The sequence below is a fragment of the Tachysurus fulvidraco genome, chromosome 13 (genome assembly GCF_022655615.1).
Source record: "Tachysurus fulvidraco isolate hzauxx_2018 chromosome 13, HZAU_PFXX_2.0, whole genome shotgun sequence".
Taxonomy (NCBI): Eukaryota; Metazoa; Chordata; class Actinopteri; order Siluriformes; family Bagridae; genus Tachysurus; species Tachysurus fulvidraco.
Genome location: NC_062530.1, coordinates 17,601,103 through 17,617,339, shown reverse-complemented (window position 1 = coordinate 17,617,339; position 16,237 = coordinate 17,601,103). Strand labels below are relative to the sequence as shown.

Below are 16,237 nucleotides of genomic sequence, written 5' to 3'. Positions count from 1 at the left end.
AAATTTTTTTTAATACATACCACCTAGTGCTCAATGGACTGCTCAATGACACTGGTGCCAATGGGATTTAGTCCTTCTTCAAGCCATACTAAATCACTCACTAACCAAGTGAGTCCAGCTGTCCGTCTCCTCATCTATGCGCTCTGCCCAAAAGACAGGGCTCCAAAGCCTCAGCTTCCATGCCAAGATCTCTAACTAACCAAGCTGCAATTCTAACCATAACTCATTTGTCATGTACAGTAGCTGCAATGCATGATGAGTTTATGAGCTAACAGGTAAACCTCAATTTTATCCTTTATGTGCTTGATTGCAAGCGCGCTCTAATGTGTCCCACTGCGACATGAGTGTCATACACAACCACTAAAGTCTTAAAAAAAGCAATGAAAATAGAGCAGCAACTTTAGCACAAGAATGAAAAACCACATAATGTATTGCCTTACTGCTTCATTTGTAACCGAGATGTACAGATAGTCATATTTTTACACCCCCCTTCCTGAACCTGCAAATTTTAAAGTAATAGGAGAGAAATAAGAGAACATTCTTAATAATTCACAGAATTCCTACAGGTCCTGCACATTTTTGATTTTGACCCCTTCCCAACAGAATTCTAAAAAATTTTGAGAATCCTTTTTCCCCACACTGAGGACTCCTACACAACTATTACAAAAATTGCATTTACTTATACTCAAAAGTGATACAATAAAAATTAACAGGACAATTGGTATAAATTATTTCTTCTTTTCATTTTGAACTGCACTTCAGAAGCTATATGAGGTATTTACATTACCTAGCACACTAACAATTTACGCCAATCATCATAACATTATGATAACACAATAACACTAACATTTTACACCCCCTGGCTATTATTTTCTGTCATTTCACCTTCTTGAGCTGTATAATGTTGCCTTAAGTCTGGAACACATCAGGTCTCTACAGCAGGTTATAGTTTCTCCATGTCTAACAAAATGAAAGGAAGTTCTCTACCTCAGGAAATATCTATAACTAACTCCAACATCAACAGCGTGTGATGCTTCTGTATCTATAATTTTTGACTCAAGCATCTCAAAAGTCTCATAGGGCATTATACTGCCTTTTCTCTCATCTCTCATCATATATATAAGATCCAATTGAATTAGATCACTGCAGGTGGAAACCCCCTATATTATTATTTAAATAAAATATGGACTGTTGGCTGAAATGTTTTGATAAAATAAGGAAAGTCGAGCCTTGGCCTAAGACCTGAAAGTGTCCAGTACTTTATCCATTTACCACTGTTTGCAAGATGCTAGAATGTACTGATCTGCACAGACAAACACACCAATTATGTGTCATCTAGTTTATTAAAATAACATATTTACATGGGGGGGGGAGCAAAATGTTCTATGCTACAAGATCTCAGAGGAAAACGAAAGAGAACACTAGTAACAGTACAGTGACAATACAGACAACAAAATGGTGACTTGTTAACTGATAACAGAAAGCAAAAAGTATGCAATTGTTTAATGCTACAAACAGGCAAATTAGCTTACGATGAAGCTTCTAAATGAAACCAAATCCCATGTACACATGATCAGTTCTATTTCTTGTCTACCTGAAAAACCAAAAGCATACATGTGATTTCTGTAAAGAACAACCTGAAAGGAATATTTTTAAAACATCTGTATAAGAAAGATCAATGATTGAGGTGGAAAAAAGAATGGTAAAAATGTATATTTTCCAACCACAGCTGGACATGGACAAACATGAATAGCAGCAGGCTTTCTGGCAAGATCCCCAATGCCTCCAAAGTGCTCAGTTTAACGGTAATCGACACATAGGGGCCAACCTTCATTGCTCAACATAAGGCATTTTACAGGCAGTAAGGTGCACAAGTCGTAAGTCTGGAACATTTACACATCAGGTGTGTTGATCAAGGGTTTCAGACCTTGAAGTTTTGAGAAGTGATATGGAAAAAAAAAGAAAAGGATGTTTTCTACTTTAAGAAATATCTACAAATGAAATACATGCAAAACTCGAATTTTTCAAATAGAACTTGACTTTGCAATAAAATGCAGTCTATGGCCAGTACAATCTGACATTTGAACTGAGATTTTCAGTTGCTATGAAAGTGTGGATTTCTTCCATCCAAAATCCTCTTGCTTGTACCAGAAAAGGGAAAGCAGTCAGTCATGAAATGATGCAAACTCTCCAATCATTAATAGACAAAACGGCTTCCGTTTGAAATCTGTGATACAGCACCAATGAACCTCCCACTGGGGGACATTTTCTTTGTTAATTTTTGAGTTCAGTAAATGGTGAGGCTGAGAGATCGGTTCATCTTTTTTCCGATAAGCCGAGAGCTCCTGGAGCTAGACTGAACTGTGGAACGTGTCAGGACTCTGTCTGTAGATAAAACTCTCTCCTCTGCTGCAGCTTTGGCAAGCTGAGCTTTTTTCAGCTCCCTGAGAAAAGATCAAAAGGTTTTATTCACATTTTATATGTAGAATTGAATTAACAAAAGCTTCCATAAATAAAGCTAACTGTGCACAGTATTTCTTCTAGGTATGAAATAGTATTAAACAAACTTCACAGCCAAAATCAAACAAATGCGTTTTTAGCAGTTATTCAGGTTTTAAGACTAACTGAATGAAAAGCAAGCACACTATTAATCTTGTAATAATTTGCCCCAAAGCTTACACTCTCACAAGAACTAAATGAGGCATCTAAAAATAGGTTTCAAACAAATTCTGAAATTATTAAATCTAAGTAATAATACTGCTTTGCAGAAAATCACATACTTTTGGAGCAAGGCATTCTTGAATCTTTCTGCATTAAGTTCCACACGCAACTGATCAGCATTCATCCTGGAGGCAGTAAGCAACACTGGGTGCTTGATGAGGTCAGATGTTGATGGCCGGCATGTGGGGTCAGGATGAATCATAAGCTGTAATAAATTAAATATATATTTACTGAAATAAGCAGAAAACTACCTTATAATAAAAGTTACAAAAATATACACAAAATGAACTTTATTAATTAATTTATTACCTTTAATAAGCTTAAAAATTCTTGAGAGAGTACTTGTGGGATATGTGGCAAGATCCCCTGTCGGATTTTGTGCCACTGTTCCCCATTGGTTGGCAGAGGCTCAGCTCCAGATGCACTGACTACAGTCAGAGCCAAAGCAAAGATATCTGCCTTAGTCAGGTTGCTATAATCCTGAAAGGAACAACAGCATACTCAGTAAAAACTGGCTAAATACCGCACCTCCCCCACAGCAACATCATAATCTATGTGGAATATATTTAACAACTCAATTAACTAAAAACCTTAATAACTAAAATAAGCCATTCAAGAGGACTTGGCCATCTCATACATACATTCTCCCTTTACACACAACATCCAAAATACTTCTTTATACTATACTAATTGTGTGTGCTGTAGCATAATTTCCCCATCACTGGAATTAGGAGGGCTAGCACGAACAAATTCTGGCTTGACAATGCCCCTGCGCACAAAGCGAGGTCCATTGAAACTTTTTTTTTCAATGTTGGATTGAGTACTTGAGTAGCCCTGGACTAAAATCACCCCTTAATACCTTTGAAATTAACTGGAACGTCACTTGTGCCCCAGGTAACTTTGCTTGATATCAGGGCCTGACCTCACTAATGTTCGAGTAACTGAATGGGTAAATCACCACAGACAAAATCCAAAATATAAAGAAAAGTCTTCCTAGAAGAGTGCAGGTAATAATATCATCAAAATAGGGGACTAGATCTGGAGTAGGATTGTTCAAAAAGCACAAATGTGACTGGCAGGCGTTCACAAACCTTTGGCTATATAGTGCACTTTAACAATATTAGATCTCCAAAAGTGAAATCATGAGACAATGTAATTCTAGAAGCTAAAATGTTACTACCTCCCAATTATCACCACAAAAATTTGATCAACAAACAGAACAATGAACTTACCTCTTGAAGAATTTCATTAGCCAAGTATCTACTGTCACCCTCCTCAACTTGTGGATTAGTTACCCTGGTTACATGGCCTAAGTCACCTAATAAAAAAGAAGCTGTCAGTTAATCTAGAATTTAACAGAACTGTACACGAAATGGTGTAGTCAGTATATGCATACCTATTTTGTATACGACATTAGTGCTGGGCCCATCCTCCTCATCTTCAAACTCCTCCACACTGACTGTAGACTTCCTTGAAATAAATATGTTACCTGAAACAAATACATAAAATACTTTAAACATTTTCAGTTGAAGGTTCAAAAAATTAGTTTGTCTATATTACATTTAAATAAATACTAAATATAAAGTATTAAAATGAATAAATTCATATGTAATTTTAATTAAAAATAAAAAAAAAAGACACTGAAGACTCCAATGAGTCTTCAAGACATATTTTACAGGGTAGGTCACAGTATTGTTTCTGCACGTAACCTGAATAATACATCAACCATGTATTATTTAGGGTGTACATGGTACACACAAAACCATCATTTAAAGTCTAATATATGGCCAACTGTAAACACAGAGAAAAAAATTGAAGAACTGCAAAGTACCCTACAAGAACAACTCACTTGGCTTAATGTCCATGTGCACAAGCGCTGTTGAGTGGATGTACTTGAGCCCACGGGAGACCTGCAGCAACAAGTCCTTTAGTTCCAGCTCAGACAGGAAGTGCATACGTCTGTAGTTCTCAGCAATAACATCAGACAAGGTGCCACCATTGCAGTACTCATTCTGGATCAGCATGTGGTCATCCTCGGCCCAGGCAGAGTAATATCTAACCACATGAGGGTGCTGTCCAAGAACTGCATGTGCATAGACCTCACGTAATGCATTTTGCCTGTGGTTGGTTGCATAAATTTAAAAAAACAAAACAATAAAATACATTTTCATTCCAAGGCATGGTGTAGCTCAGTAAAAGATAAATAGACTTTGTTTAAAGAAAGTCTGTACTATGCAGTAAATATCATGAATTATTACGTACTCGTCCACAGATCCTGCCAAAGGCTTCTTGGAACGCTTAATTGCATAGATGCAGCCATCTATTCTTTTCACACATTTGAACACAGAGCCAAACTCTCCAGAACCAATCTTCTCTAGTTCATGGAACTCTGACGCATATCTGGACATCATGTTACTCTCCATCATTGAAATTCTCTGCAGAAAGCATGTTTTAGTAAAATCAGGATCAAAACATTTCCACAACATACACTTAAAATACAGAGTTTTTGTTTACATATGCAGCAAGTAGAAAGAAAAAATAACAGAGCCATAGAAGTGCTCTGATTCACTATTGTACTGCAGAAAGTCTACCTTTGAAGGTGGAATTATCTCATCCTCAATCTCAGCATCACTGGCCTCCATGTCCTCTCCACAGGAGCTGCAACATAACGGGAGGAAGTTAGTTATTCTTGTACATTACACACCAGAGGGCAGCAGAGAGCTCTGGAGGAAGCACATGGCGTTGTATAGGAGCGTACGTGAGGATTTGGTTTCTTGCCACTGTGTTGACGCGCAATCTGGGCAGTAAATAGATCTAACGAGCCTTAATGCATACTGAACATTAAATATATAGAATGTAAAGGTTTAATATCAAACAGATTCACGTCAAAATTTCGTGAGCTTAAAAATATAACACAAGTCAATCAATCAAAGCTGTTCAAAGAGTCAAAGAGCTTACTCATTCCAGTGAGAGCGCTTTCTATTGTTTCTTTGTTTAGTTGATGATTGGACGACCACAGAGTCCGGGGTGAAGGGGTTAATGTTGACCAGAGGTGTTTGGTTTCTCCTTCCGTCGAGACAAGCCTTTACTTTGGAATCCACATTCTTGAAAAGAGCGACTCTCCTGCTTGAAGAAGCTGAAGTTCTTGCTCTGGACAGCAAACTCTGAATGTTATAGACAAGACATTAAAAACTTAAATAGTGAACCGAAGCAACATTACAGTTTTTCGAAAATACATGCAAAAAAAATCCTACTCAAAGGAGTCGTTCATGTGCAATAATCATTAAAGTGCCAGGAACAGAGGAGCGAGTCTGAGCCGCTGTAATGAATCACTGCACATAAAACACATTATGTAACCTGAACAGATCACTAATAACTGGGTCACTGGCTCCATCACCTGGAGGGAGAAACTAGTCAAGCTCCTCTTAAAAAATTATAAAGCAAAACCCAATTTATTAAAAGCATAATTTAATCTTTTGAAATGCTGCTGACTCCATATTAAAGCTGGACTTGTTTTCTTTTTTTTTAAACAAAGTAAGGTAAATAAGTACAACACGAACCTTGGGAGTGTGTGGAGTGTCGAACAGTCGCAGTTTTCTGAAGGTTTTATGGGGTGGTGTATCGGGACAGTCAGGAATCGGAGAGCTCGATCCCTCCACTTCGTCCTGAATGCACGTCCTCTCAGGTGAGCTGTCGTAAGTGTGGGGACTTTTTCTCGGCGACGGAGAGTTTTTCCCACAAAAGCTCACTTTGAGGTGGGACGGAGAGCCGAATCCTTCCTCGTCCCATGACTCGGCATCGTCGTCCTCTCTGGTTCGACTCAGTGGACTGCTGTTCAGTTCGTCGGGTCTCTTATCCGTGCTGCTTCTCCGCAGAGATAGTGGAGAATCCAGCTCGGTGAAGCCGGACTCAGCCCCGGTACTGTTGTTGGCCTCTTCAATACTGTCCTCTTCACCATCGCTGTTTGAAAACTGTAATTTATGGCGAATCGGTCTAAGGTTTGGAGAAACGTCTGCGTGCCGTCGGAAGCCGAAACTCATTTTTCTCGACCACCAGAAACTCTCGAATGAGAGCTATAGGGTTCCGAACACTCAAACGCTGTAGTAGACCAAGACTTATTTTATGTTTTTTTTTTTTTAAGAATAACGTAAGTCAAACGGATGACGAAACGCAAACTGCCTAAGAAAAACTACCTAACCTTCGCTAACAGGAGTCTCCGCTGTAAAGACGGAACGACTCCTAGAACTCATTAGCCACTATGCTAACTACAACTTAGAGTTGTCACTTCAAAAATACCAACACCGTCGTTTTCCGCCGTCGACTGGAGAAAATACAGTCTAGTGCCAATCCCAATATCCACACAACCCTTTAGACAAGCTCTTACCGACTTATAAGCTGACTTGTTTCGATGCAGCACCAAAGCGGCCAAGTCTGAAAAAAAATGGCTTCTTCTTCACCGAGTCTCAAACCTCCCCAGACAAGTCACTGCGATAAAGGTGAGATAACTAATAGTCACGCAAGACAGTGCGACGATAAAAGCTCTAAAATCCAAAAACCAACAAAACGCAAAACCTTCACAAAATCATACAGAAAGAAAAACAATTTTGTTTACGAACGTAGTTTGAATGGCGAGCTACTCCTCCCACCTACAACAAGCGTGGTCAAAGTCTTCCCGCGACCGTTGGTCAAATGACTCACTGTCGACCAATCAGAGCGCATCCTGAAGTTTGAATGATGGGCGGCTCCAAAATGTTGACGTCGACGGTGCTTTTTGCAACCTGGTCGAAGACGAGCGCGAACGCCGCGTTTTGATCTATCTGATCTCATTCCTCTATGTTGATCACAGGCTCTATTTTGTAATGGAAACGTGAGTTTAGAAATACGTCGGTTTATACATTTCAAAGAATAAAAAGTATAAATAAATGTGATACATCTGCAACCATATAAAGGTCGTTCAGTACAATGATAACAGTTAACTATTATCCTGGCAGCTAGATATAATTTTAAAGTCTTTTTTACTTTTTACAAGGTAGGAAACACGCATAAATTATGCACATTAGAAATATGGGGCCTCCCTCGATTATACACGTGGGTTTCGATTGTGCGTGTCTCCACCCATAAAAAGAAAAACACTAACAAACTGTCTATACTTTAATAAATTCATACGCATGTATCTAGATTTTTTTTAAACAAGCAAATATACTTGGTTGTAATGCTTTGTAAAATATAGAAAGTGCACCTATATTGTAGGCATCCTTTTTTTTAATTTACAAGGAGGGAATTAAGTCACCTGGGTTCTGAGTCGTGTATGGTGAAAGAAAAAAACATATGTACAAAAACATTAGAAAATCTTTATATTGTTTATCAAAAAACATATTCTAGATTATCTAACTAATCCACAAGCCCCCAAACCTGGCGCAGAAGTGTTCTTTCTATAGCCCTTTCTGGGTTAAAGGACTGGGGTACTTTAGGAACAGGTCTGGTAACCTGTGACGTTGGTGAACCGGTAGTCACTTGTTGATCTATTTCTATGTGGTGCCTTACCAGTGTTACCATACATATAACAGAAGACAACAAGCAATTTCTTACCTACATGGTAGGTAGAGTCCATAATATGGCCAAGGCAGATTTAAATGGAATGTTGTTCAATTTTCATTTATTAAGATCCTAAAAAGTCAAGTATTCAATAGAAGAATCAAATAAATATTTACAGCAAAGCTCCAGTTTCAAAACATTGTTATGTACATAAATCCACACAAAAATATATTCAGTTCTCTTCAAACAGAGCAATCATGATGCTAGCAAATTTTTTTGGATACTTGACTTTCTCAATTGTTCACTGAAAGCACATGCACGCGCACGAACATCCGGCACACACACACACACAGTGATTTTGCTTAATTGAAGGTCATGCTTTAATCATCTAGGCCTGGGGTTTCTCCTTGTTGAATACGTGATGCAATTCTGATGGCCTCCTCCAGTGAAGGCTGATCACTGAGCTACAAAACAGAAGCAATAAATATATAATGCAATGCCTTGTTGCATGGAACATAAATAATTTGATGTAATATTTTTCCTATTGTGCAGAGGGAATTTATGTGGAAATCTTTTAGGACACTAGCAGCTTGCATCAACAGGTCAATGCATTAGTAAGATGTGTTTCATGCATGTTCATTACCCTTTCATAATGCATGAGTGAAAAATGTTACATGTTTGAATGAATTTAGGTAGTCGCAGCTTTTAATCTAATTGTTTAAGTTTTAACATATTTATCTCACCCCTATGATGATTCACCCCTTATGCCCCAAAATTGTTTGCAAACATACCTACTTCACCTCAAATCCTACTTTAGTCAGTAATCTACTCTAATCAGAAATAGTTTATATATAGCTCAGTCTGAGTTGAATGGTTTGATAATTAGACAATAAATGAGTGTATTAAACCACAATCAGCAAAAAGAAGTAACAACCAGATACAAATAAAGAATTTATAAAGACATAGAAATTGAAGGATTTTGCTATTTTCAGTTTGATTGAACAATAAATCCAACTTTCTACCTCTTGTACAGTCATGAAAATCCTTAAACATTTTGAGCCTTTAAATATTAACTTCAGATAATAAATTGGTAGAAAATAGTCAGCTATAAAGCCACACAGGACCTCCAGCTGAGAACAGTGTTTCACTTAAAACCAATCTGTTTTCCACACCCTTCTACCATAAATACCTTTTATTTTCATCACCTAATACAAAGGACAGGGGTAATTTGTCAGCTCCACCCCAAACAGGATTTAGGTTGGGGAAAATCCTCACACTGCTTGCTTAAAGGCTTGGTAAATACCATTGTAACTCTGAATGCCGAGCATGTTTATGTACCTGCACAGCAATGTGTGTGCCATTAGAGGTAGCCAGTAGAGTAACTGGATGTGGGCTAGTGGATACCACTGGCCGCTGCTGATGCTCCTGCACCAGCTCTCCATCCTCAGTTTGGAAAACAGACAGATCGGGCGTCACAATTGCCACCTACAACACAAATACAAACCAAAAGACATCAGCAAACATACAGCACAAACAGCTGAACGAACGTAAATAAAGATAACATGGATTCCTTTTGAAAGAGAATAATCACTTGAAAGTTCAGAGCAAATGCCAGCCTATACCTGTCCCTCTGTGCCATCCGCAGAAACCATGGTGACAGAATGCCCTTCTCCAGATGAGAGCATTGCCTCATGGGCAGGGATGGTTATAGTCGTTCCTTCTTGTGTAACCATTGTTACTGTGCCACTCATTGCTTGAACGTCTGCCTGAGAAAAAACCTGAATGGACATTGGAAGTATTAGTTATATTCTTTTGTACATATTCTTTGTAATATATTATCAGGTACAATATCAGCAATATAAATAGGCCACTGCCAGTATTAACTCTTTTCAACAAAATTAGTAAAAAACATTTTTGAAAAATTAACTTTGTTAGAAATGATACGCAGATAATTCCAAAACAGATTTTCTGATGTGGGTTAAGAAATGTTTTTCACCAGCAGAAATATAACACCAGAAAAAAGTGACAAGAGGGAGACAGAGAGCCTAAGACAGTATGCTGCTTGTTGTTACTATTATTAGCCATAATTATTAATTTCGTTTGGATGAATTAATGCAGAACTTTACACCATATTAATTTTATATATAATAAATATATATTTTATTTTAAACTGCCCCAACCTGTTGTGTACCATCCTGAGATATGAGCGCTACATGCTGCTGACTCATGATCTCTGTTCCTCCTGAAACTTGCTCCGATCCTCCATCTTCCTCCACCACAGCAGGTGTAAATGTTAATGCAGGGTCATCAATAGCCTCTGAACAAGATATTAACAGAGACAAGACTGAAAAAGTTGAAAAAGTATGTTCACAAATAGGGATTTTATGACAGTGGTTCTCATCTCTTCCATGTCTAGCTGTAAGTGCACAAACAACTTCAGTTTCTGCACCTAAACTTTTGCTGTGTAATCCAGTACACATTACATTCCCCTTCTAGAGGGTTTCTAACTGTCATACTCAACAATCGATCATTGGGATATTTTCATAATTTTGTGTTCAAAGACACCTTTGTACAAATATTTTCTAATAAAAGGTTTCCTTTCATTTGCACCAGCAGTATCTGTGTTTTACAAGGTCAAGTAATACACTGATAGGTCATCAATGAAAACTTCAAAACAGGACACAACTGACATCAAATCACAAAAATCACAAGTAAATTCTAAACTACATTTTTGTTTTGTACTAACCTGCAGGTGGCTCAAAGTAGGCCTCCTGCTCCTCCTCAATGGGCTCAGTGTCATTGTGTGCAGTGCGTTTGTGCATGGCTAAAGTGGAGATCTGCTTGTAGGTTTTCCCACAGTGGTTGCAGTTATAGGGTTTGCAGGGAGTATGGACCACGTGGTGCTTATAGAGACTGGAGTACTCAGTGAAGCGCTTATCACAGCCAGGCACAGTGCACACATATGGCTTCTCACCTACAGATGCAAATAAAATGTAACTTATTATTAAATAGTGGTTTCCAAATTGTTGCTGTTGTATTAGCTCTCAAATACTAATACTTTGTAGTAGTAAAACCAAGGTACCGGTGTGAATCCTCATATGATTTTTGTAGTTGGTGGCACTGGCAAAAGCTCTTCCACAGTTGGGTTCGGAGCAGTAGTAAGGACGCTCACCAGTGTGTGTTCGGATATGAACCTTCCGAATATTTGAGGTGGTGAAAGATCTCCCACAACCTTCAAATGGGCACTTGAAAGGCTTTTCACCTAAAATCATGTAGGAATGTTAAACCACCAAAACTTTTAACTCAACATAATTACTGGATAACTTCTGTTGTAAATTCTATTCACAGGCAGTATATTGTTTATAGATAACGCACCAGTGTGTGTTCGTGTATGTTTTTGTAGGTCTCCAGATGTCTTGAAAGATTTAAGGCAGTTGAGCTCCTGGCAGCGATATGGTTTCTCACCAGTGTGTGTTCGAACATGACTTTTTAGGCCATATCCTGTTAGTTAACATAAAAGCATGAATATGAATAACTGGACATAAAAATAACCAACAAAGTAAGGTGCATCAGGATGTGATAAAGTACCTGTCGCAAACTTTTTTCCACATCCCAGATGATCGCATATGTAAGGTTTATCGCCAGTATGTGAACGTTCATGTACCTTTTCAAGCGAAATGAACGACAAGTTAATTGTAAGTCACAGTGATCATGAGATAATCATGTGCATCAATGTGCAAAGTTGTTACTCAAACAGCAGTCATAAAACTTCACCTTTAAATGATGTGCTGTTGTGTAGAGTTTTCCACAGCCCTCATGTTCACAACGAAAGGCCTTTTCCGCAATATGCTGCACTCTTGGAGATCTGCCCTCCTGACCCTGGAGTACAATCTGATCACACAGGACACAACAGTCACAAACAAACACATCATGATTCACAAGTTCCAAAGAAATTCACAAATAGTTGTAAAACTGATCAGAAATAATACAGATAGACTGTACCTGCATATGCACACTGCCATCAGAGTCACCTCTACTGAGCAGCCCTGTGCCACATTCTGTTCCCTCCATCTAAAAGAGCAGTTTAGGTGTATCCAGATTTTAGTGACTTTACTTTAATACCAGAGCAGAAAATCTTATTGTGGCATTAATGGGTTTTTTTGGTTAAATTATAACCTTGGCAGAATACTGTTCCAGCACACTGATGGTGTCAGGGTCAATAGCACCCTCTGCTTGCAGGTCTGCCACTGTGCCATCAGCCTGAATAGCCAGAATGGTGCTTGTCTGGGGCATGTGCTGGATGTAGGCAGTTGTGCCATCCTCCAACTGGACAGCCTGTAATCCACCCTGATCATATGTTTCTGAAAACAATTATATGCATTTGTTAAATATTCTTACAGACTTTGGGCAAAGGGCATCTTCACACATGCAGAATGTAGGATTTGTTTGGGCAGATTTACACACTTGGGTGCACACTTCTAATTAATCAACAGTGAACATAACTTGACTACATTAGGTTAACTATACAATGCAAACTAAATACCAGAAGATAGATCAGATCAGAAGTGCTACACATGTATAATGAATTCTATATATCTGGGTTAAATAACAAAATAAGAACATTTTGGAATGTTTCTAATTTACTAATGTTTCCAGCTACTGATTTACTAATTTTTTAGGGCTGGTTCCTGGTCCATTCTTGGTTGAGTTTTGTCATTTTCACATGTTTGCAAAAACTTTTTACAACGCCTTTATCTCAGTCAATTTGTGCAACAAAGCCACAAAAAAGTATCAGTTTCACTCTGATTAAGAAAAAAAAACAGATAGAAATTGATGACAAATAGATGACAAAGCATCCAAAAGAAAGGACAATATTTTTCATATTAATTGTCAAAACAAAACAAGAACTATTTCAATAGATTCATTTGAAATGTACCTTTGGGTGCATGAATGTATGCTGTTGTCCCATCCTCCAGTTGCACAGTTTGGCCATCCTCTAGTCTTAGACCTTCTCCAGCTGAAAGTTATATAAACTTAAAAAGATTAATCTTGAGTAGGTGTTAAGAAGATATAAAGTATGTAAATGTTACATAATAAATTAATCATAAATTAAATAAATACTGAGTTAATTTTAGGCCTGTGGAAGGTACCTGATTTCGGCATTGGAAGATGCTGGACATAGGCCGCAGATCCATCCTCCAACTGGATCACCTGTCCTTCCATTATCTTGTTATCTTAAAAATAATAATCAATTAATCAAAAAAACAAACAAACAAACAAAAAAAAAAAAACACAAGACCTCTTGCTTCTAGGAATATGTCCTAGAACTGACAAGAAAATTTGCATTCACTGAATTAAAGTGAAATGCATGCAAACAGAATAGATATTATAATATTTCTATACCTTTAGGGCTGTGTTGTATGTATGCAGTGGAGCCATCTACTAGAGTTACAGCCTGTAAACTCACTGTATCCATTCCCTCAATGTGGTCGCTGTCTACAAAGCAAAAATTGAGAGTTACAGACTTGTACTGGAAAGAATTACGGTAACACACTTGAAATGTTGGCCCACCTGCAACTGTCACAGCCTCAGTGAGGCAAAGAGTGACCTGCTGTGGATCACCGTCAACACTTTGGAACTCCATGCTCTGGGTGTCCCGATTCACCTGGGCCAAAAGCATGGTCTACCTGTGAAAAGCATCCAATCAACAGTTTCTCAGTTCAAAATTTGCGTCTTGAAATATACTGATAATGTTTGATGACAAACAAAAACGTTTTTCAGGGTTTTAAAGGAATACTTTTGTCGCAAGTTATTTATGAGAAGCAAGGTTGCAGGGGCAATGCAGTGTAAACTTCAATTTCCAATAAAAAGCAACTTCTACTCCTATTAAATGGGCACAATCTATAATTGGAGGAGACAGCCACATGGAGATTAGCACAGACACCTCATAACTCCAGGCTTAGGTTACTGTTTTGGGGGGGTTCCTCCCACTGTCTAAAAATATGCAAGTAGCTAGTTTAGATATCCTAACTTTCCCATGTGTGAATGTGTGTATGCATGGACCTATGTCCATTTGGAAGCACAATCATTTTTCCAATCATAACCCCTGTGCTTTTGGCTTAAGTACAGGTTTCACTATGACTCTGACCAGAATACCAGAATAAACCAATTACTTAAGATGAACTAACAAACATCTGCAGCCTACATATACATACATACATACATACATACATACATACATACACACACACATACATATATATATATATGTGTGTATAAAATTAAATAAAATTAAAAAGCTTTTGGAAAAGACTTATGACCTAGTAATATAAGGTGGCATTTAAAAAGCCATTCAACTGGGAAAAACATCCAACCAACAGATCATAACGTAATTACACAGCTATTATAGCAAACATTTTATGAAGCCAATGCTTGTTCTTAATGTTTTGAATTGACGGTTTTAGAAAGTCAACCTTAAAGTTTCTATTTAAATGATAGGCCATTACACCAATTGAGTTAAATATTTACATTTATATACTTAAGCACAACAATTTTAAAGTCTTCAGAAAAAATGTAAGCAGCCTGTTTGACTGCATTAAATACAAGAGAACGCGCCTTTCTTACCTAGCTAAGTACCTTAGCCTAGCTATGAGAGACATCTTTACACTTACCAGAGTTAGCTATATATCCCAGTGCTAGCATGACGAAATGTGTTGCTACAACCATTTTATTTAAAAAAACACCGTATTTAATATGTTTGCCGTTTTGCGTTAAATGTGTAGAAAGCTAATAGCCAAACATCTAGCAGAACACATTAGCTACTTAGCTAATCAGTACCCAGGTAGCTCGGCTAGTTTGACGTTAGCAAATAAGCTAAAACGTGAATGTTTTCGTTTTAATTTAAGATCTGCACGAGGCTTATGTTAGATCCGGTGTTATACTAGTCTGTGAGACATAAACAATACATGTATGTTTTGCGATTTTTAAAATATAAAAAGTTACACGACTGTAAAAGGAAGATGCTGTAAGCGCTAGCTCCGTTAACTTGAAGTAACATAATCGGAAGGTTAACAACGTTGTAACCGATAAGAACAGCGTGTTCAATTGCCACAAATAAATAAAACATTGTTTCCCGATGCATTTCAGTATTTTTTATTGAAAACAAGCTTCCTCCGGAACTCCCACAATATTTCCATAGCTGCCTTCTCCCGCTCTGAGGTGACTGAGGAAATAAGGCACACTGGGTAAAAACACATTTATATACTAACCTCCAAAAATTTTCCAACAATCCCTTCGTTCGACCGCCATGCACCAGGGCAGGAAACGCTCGGCAGAGAACACAACCCCGGAACATGAATAACCGCCTAATGCCTGACAAAGGGCGGGATGTTTTCCAACAGTGCACTCGGTTTATTGGTTCTTAAACACAAAGAGCTGTTACACTCGTGTTTCTATTTGCTAGAAATATTTTAACGCCTTAATATCTGAGAGTATTCAGAGTCAGGGGCACCATGATAACGCCATTCTGGTCTCTCTCGTATTGTTTAGCGCTTATTAAACACGAGTGTTGATCCGGGTACATAAGGACAACCTATTTTAAGTTTCCGACAAGTGCGGGATTTATTTATGAACGCTTTTACGTTTGCATGTGTGAAATTTCCTGGCATTGCTTGGCGAACGACAAAAAGTTCATGTTTTAAATTCGTGTCGGCGGCCATTTTGAATGACATGTTGGTCATAAGCAGTGATGCTGTATGGGCAATGAAGTGCACACAGGGAATTCACTATATAATACACTATATAACACGACGTTTCAGATATGTCGTGGGCGGTTTCACATTCCCAGATAAAAAAATGCATGAAAACTATATATATATATATTGTATGCATGGAAAATTAATAATTTCATGTTGCAAACGGTTATTTATTTGTTTGTTTATTTAGTTGTACGCTGTTTTGTTGCCGTAGTGAGACAATGCTC

General features: G+C 37.9%; 2 protein-coding genes across 4 annotated transcripts; both read right to left on the bottom strand.

Annotated features, from left to right (window-relative positions):
- Positions 1-1,324: 1,324 nt before the first annotated feature.
- wee1 (WEE1 G2 checkpoint kinase) lies at positions 1,325-7,418 on the bottom strand. Its single transcript, XM_027161465.2, has 10 exons — positions 6,282-7,418; positions 5,680-5,885; positions 5,313-5,379; positions 4,984-5,156; positions 4,571-4,839; positions 4,118-4,210; positions 3,954-4,039; positions 3,031-3,201; positions 2,781-2,926; positions 1,325-2,444 (listed from the first exon to the last, which is right to left on the bottom strand). The coding sequence occupies exons 1-10, from the start codon at positions 6,759-6,761 to the stop codon at positions 2,288-2,290; spliced, it is 1,848 nt and encodes a 615-aa protein (XP_027017266.1). The 5' UTR covers positions 6,762-7,418; the 3' UTR covers positions 1,325-2,287.
- Positions 7,419-8,360: 942 nt separating this feature from the next.
- Positions 8,361-15,853, bottom strand: znf143b (zinc finger protein 143b). Of its 3 annotated transcripts, none has more exons than XM_027161464.2 (16): positions 15,525-15,853; positions 13,828-13,943; positions 13,660-13,752; positions 13,407-13,490; positions 13,193-13,273; positions 12,433-12,617; positions 12,259-12,327; positions 12,031-12,147; positions 11,845-11,920; positions 11,722-11,757; positions 11,339-11,518; positions 11,003-11,230; positions 10,437-10,573; positions 9,879-10,034; positions 9,595-9,741; positions 8,361-8,720 (listed from the first exon to the last, which is right to left on the bottom strand). In XM_027161464.2, the coding sequence occupies exons 2-16, from the start codon at positions 13,934-13,936 to the stop codon at positions 8,637-8,639; spliced, it is 1,782 nt and encodes a 593-aa protein (XP_027017265.1). In that variant the 5' UTR covers positions 13,937-13,943; positions 15,525-15,853; the 3' UTR covers positions 8,361-8,636. The 3 variants fall into 3 exon arrangements, with proteins under 3 accessions (XP_027017265.1, XP_027017264.1, XP_027017263.1); XM_027161463.2 differs by having other exon boundaries at positions 11,632-11,757; positions 15,525-15,842; XM_027161462.2 differs by lacking the exon at positions 15,525-15,853 and adding an exon at positions 14,928-15,451 and having other exon boundaries at positions 11,632-11,757.
- Between the last annotated feature and the right edge of the window lie 384 nt (positions 15,854-16,237).

Bases quoted from the DNA above. Each gene is read 5' to 3' on its own strand.
- wee1 (XM_027161465.2), bottom strand. From the start codon at position 6,761: ATGAGTTTCGGCTTCCGACGGCACGCAGACGTTTCTCCAAACCTTAGA. The intron at 5,380-5,679 runs GTAAGCTCTTTG...GTTATGTTGCAG, and splicing joins AAGCGCTCTCACTGGAATGA to CTCCTGTGGAGAGGACATGG. The intron at 2,927-3,030 runs GTAATAAATTAA...AATTTATTACAG, and splicing joins AATTTTTAAGCTTATTAAAG to CTTATGATTCATCCTGACCC.
- znf143b (XM_027161463.2), bottom strand. From the start codon at position 13,936: ATGCTTTTGGCCCAGGTGAATCGGGACACCCAGAGCATGGAGTTCCAA. The intron at 12,618-13,192 runs GTACATTTCAAA...AATTGTTTTCAG, and splicing joins ATACATTCATGCACCCAAAG to AAACATATGATCAGGGTGGA. The intron at 11,921-12,030 runs GTGAAGTTTTAT...TCGCTTGAAAAG, and splicing joins CAACAGCACATCATTTAAAG to GTACATGAACGTTCACATAC.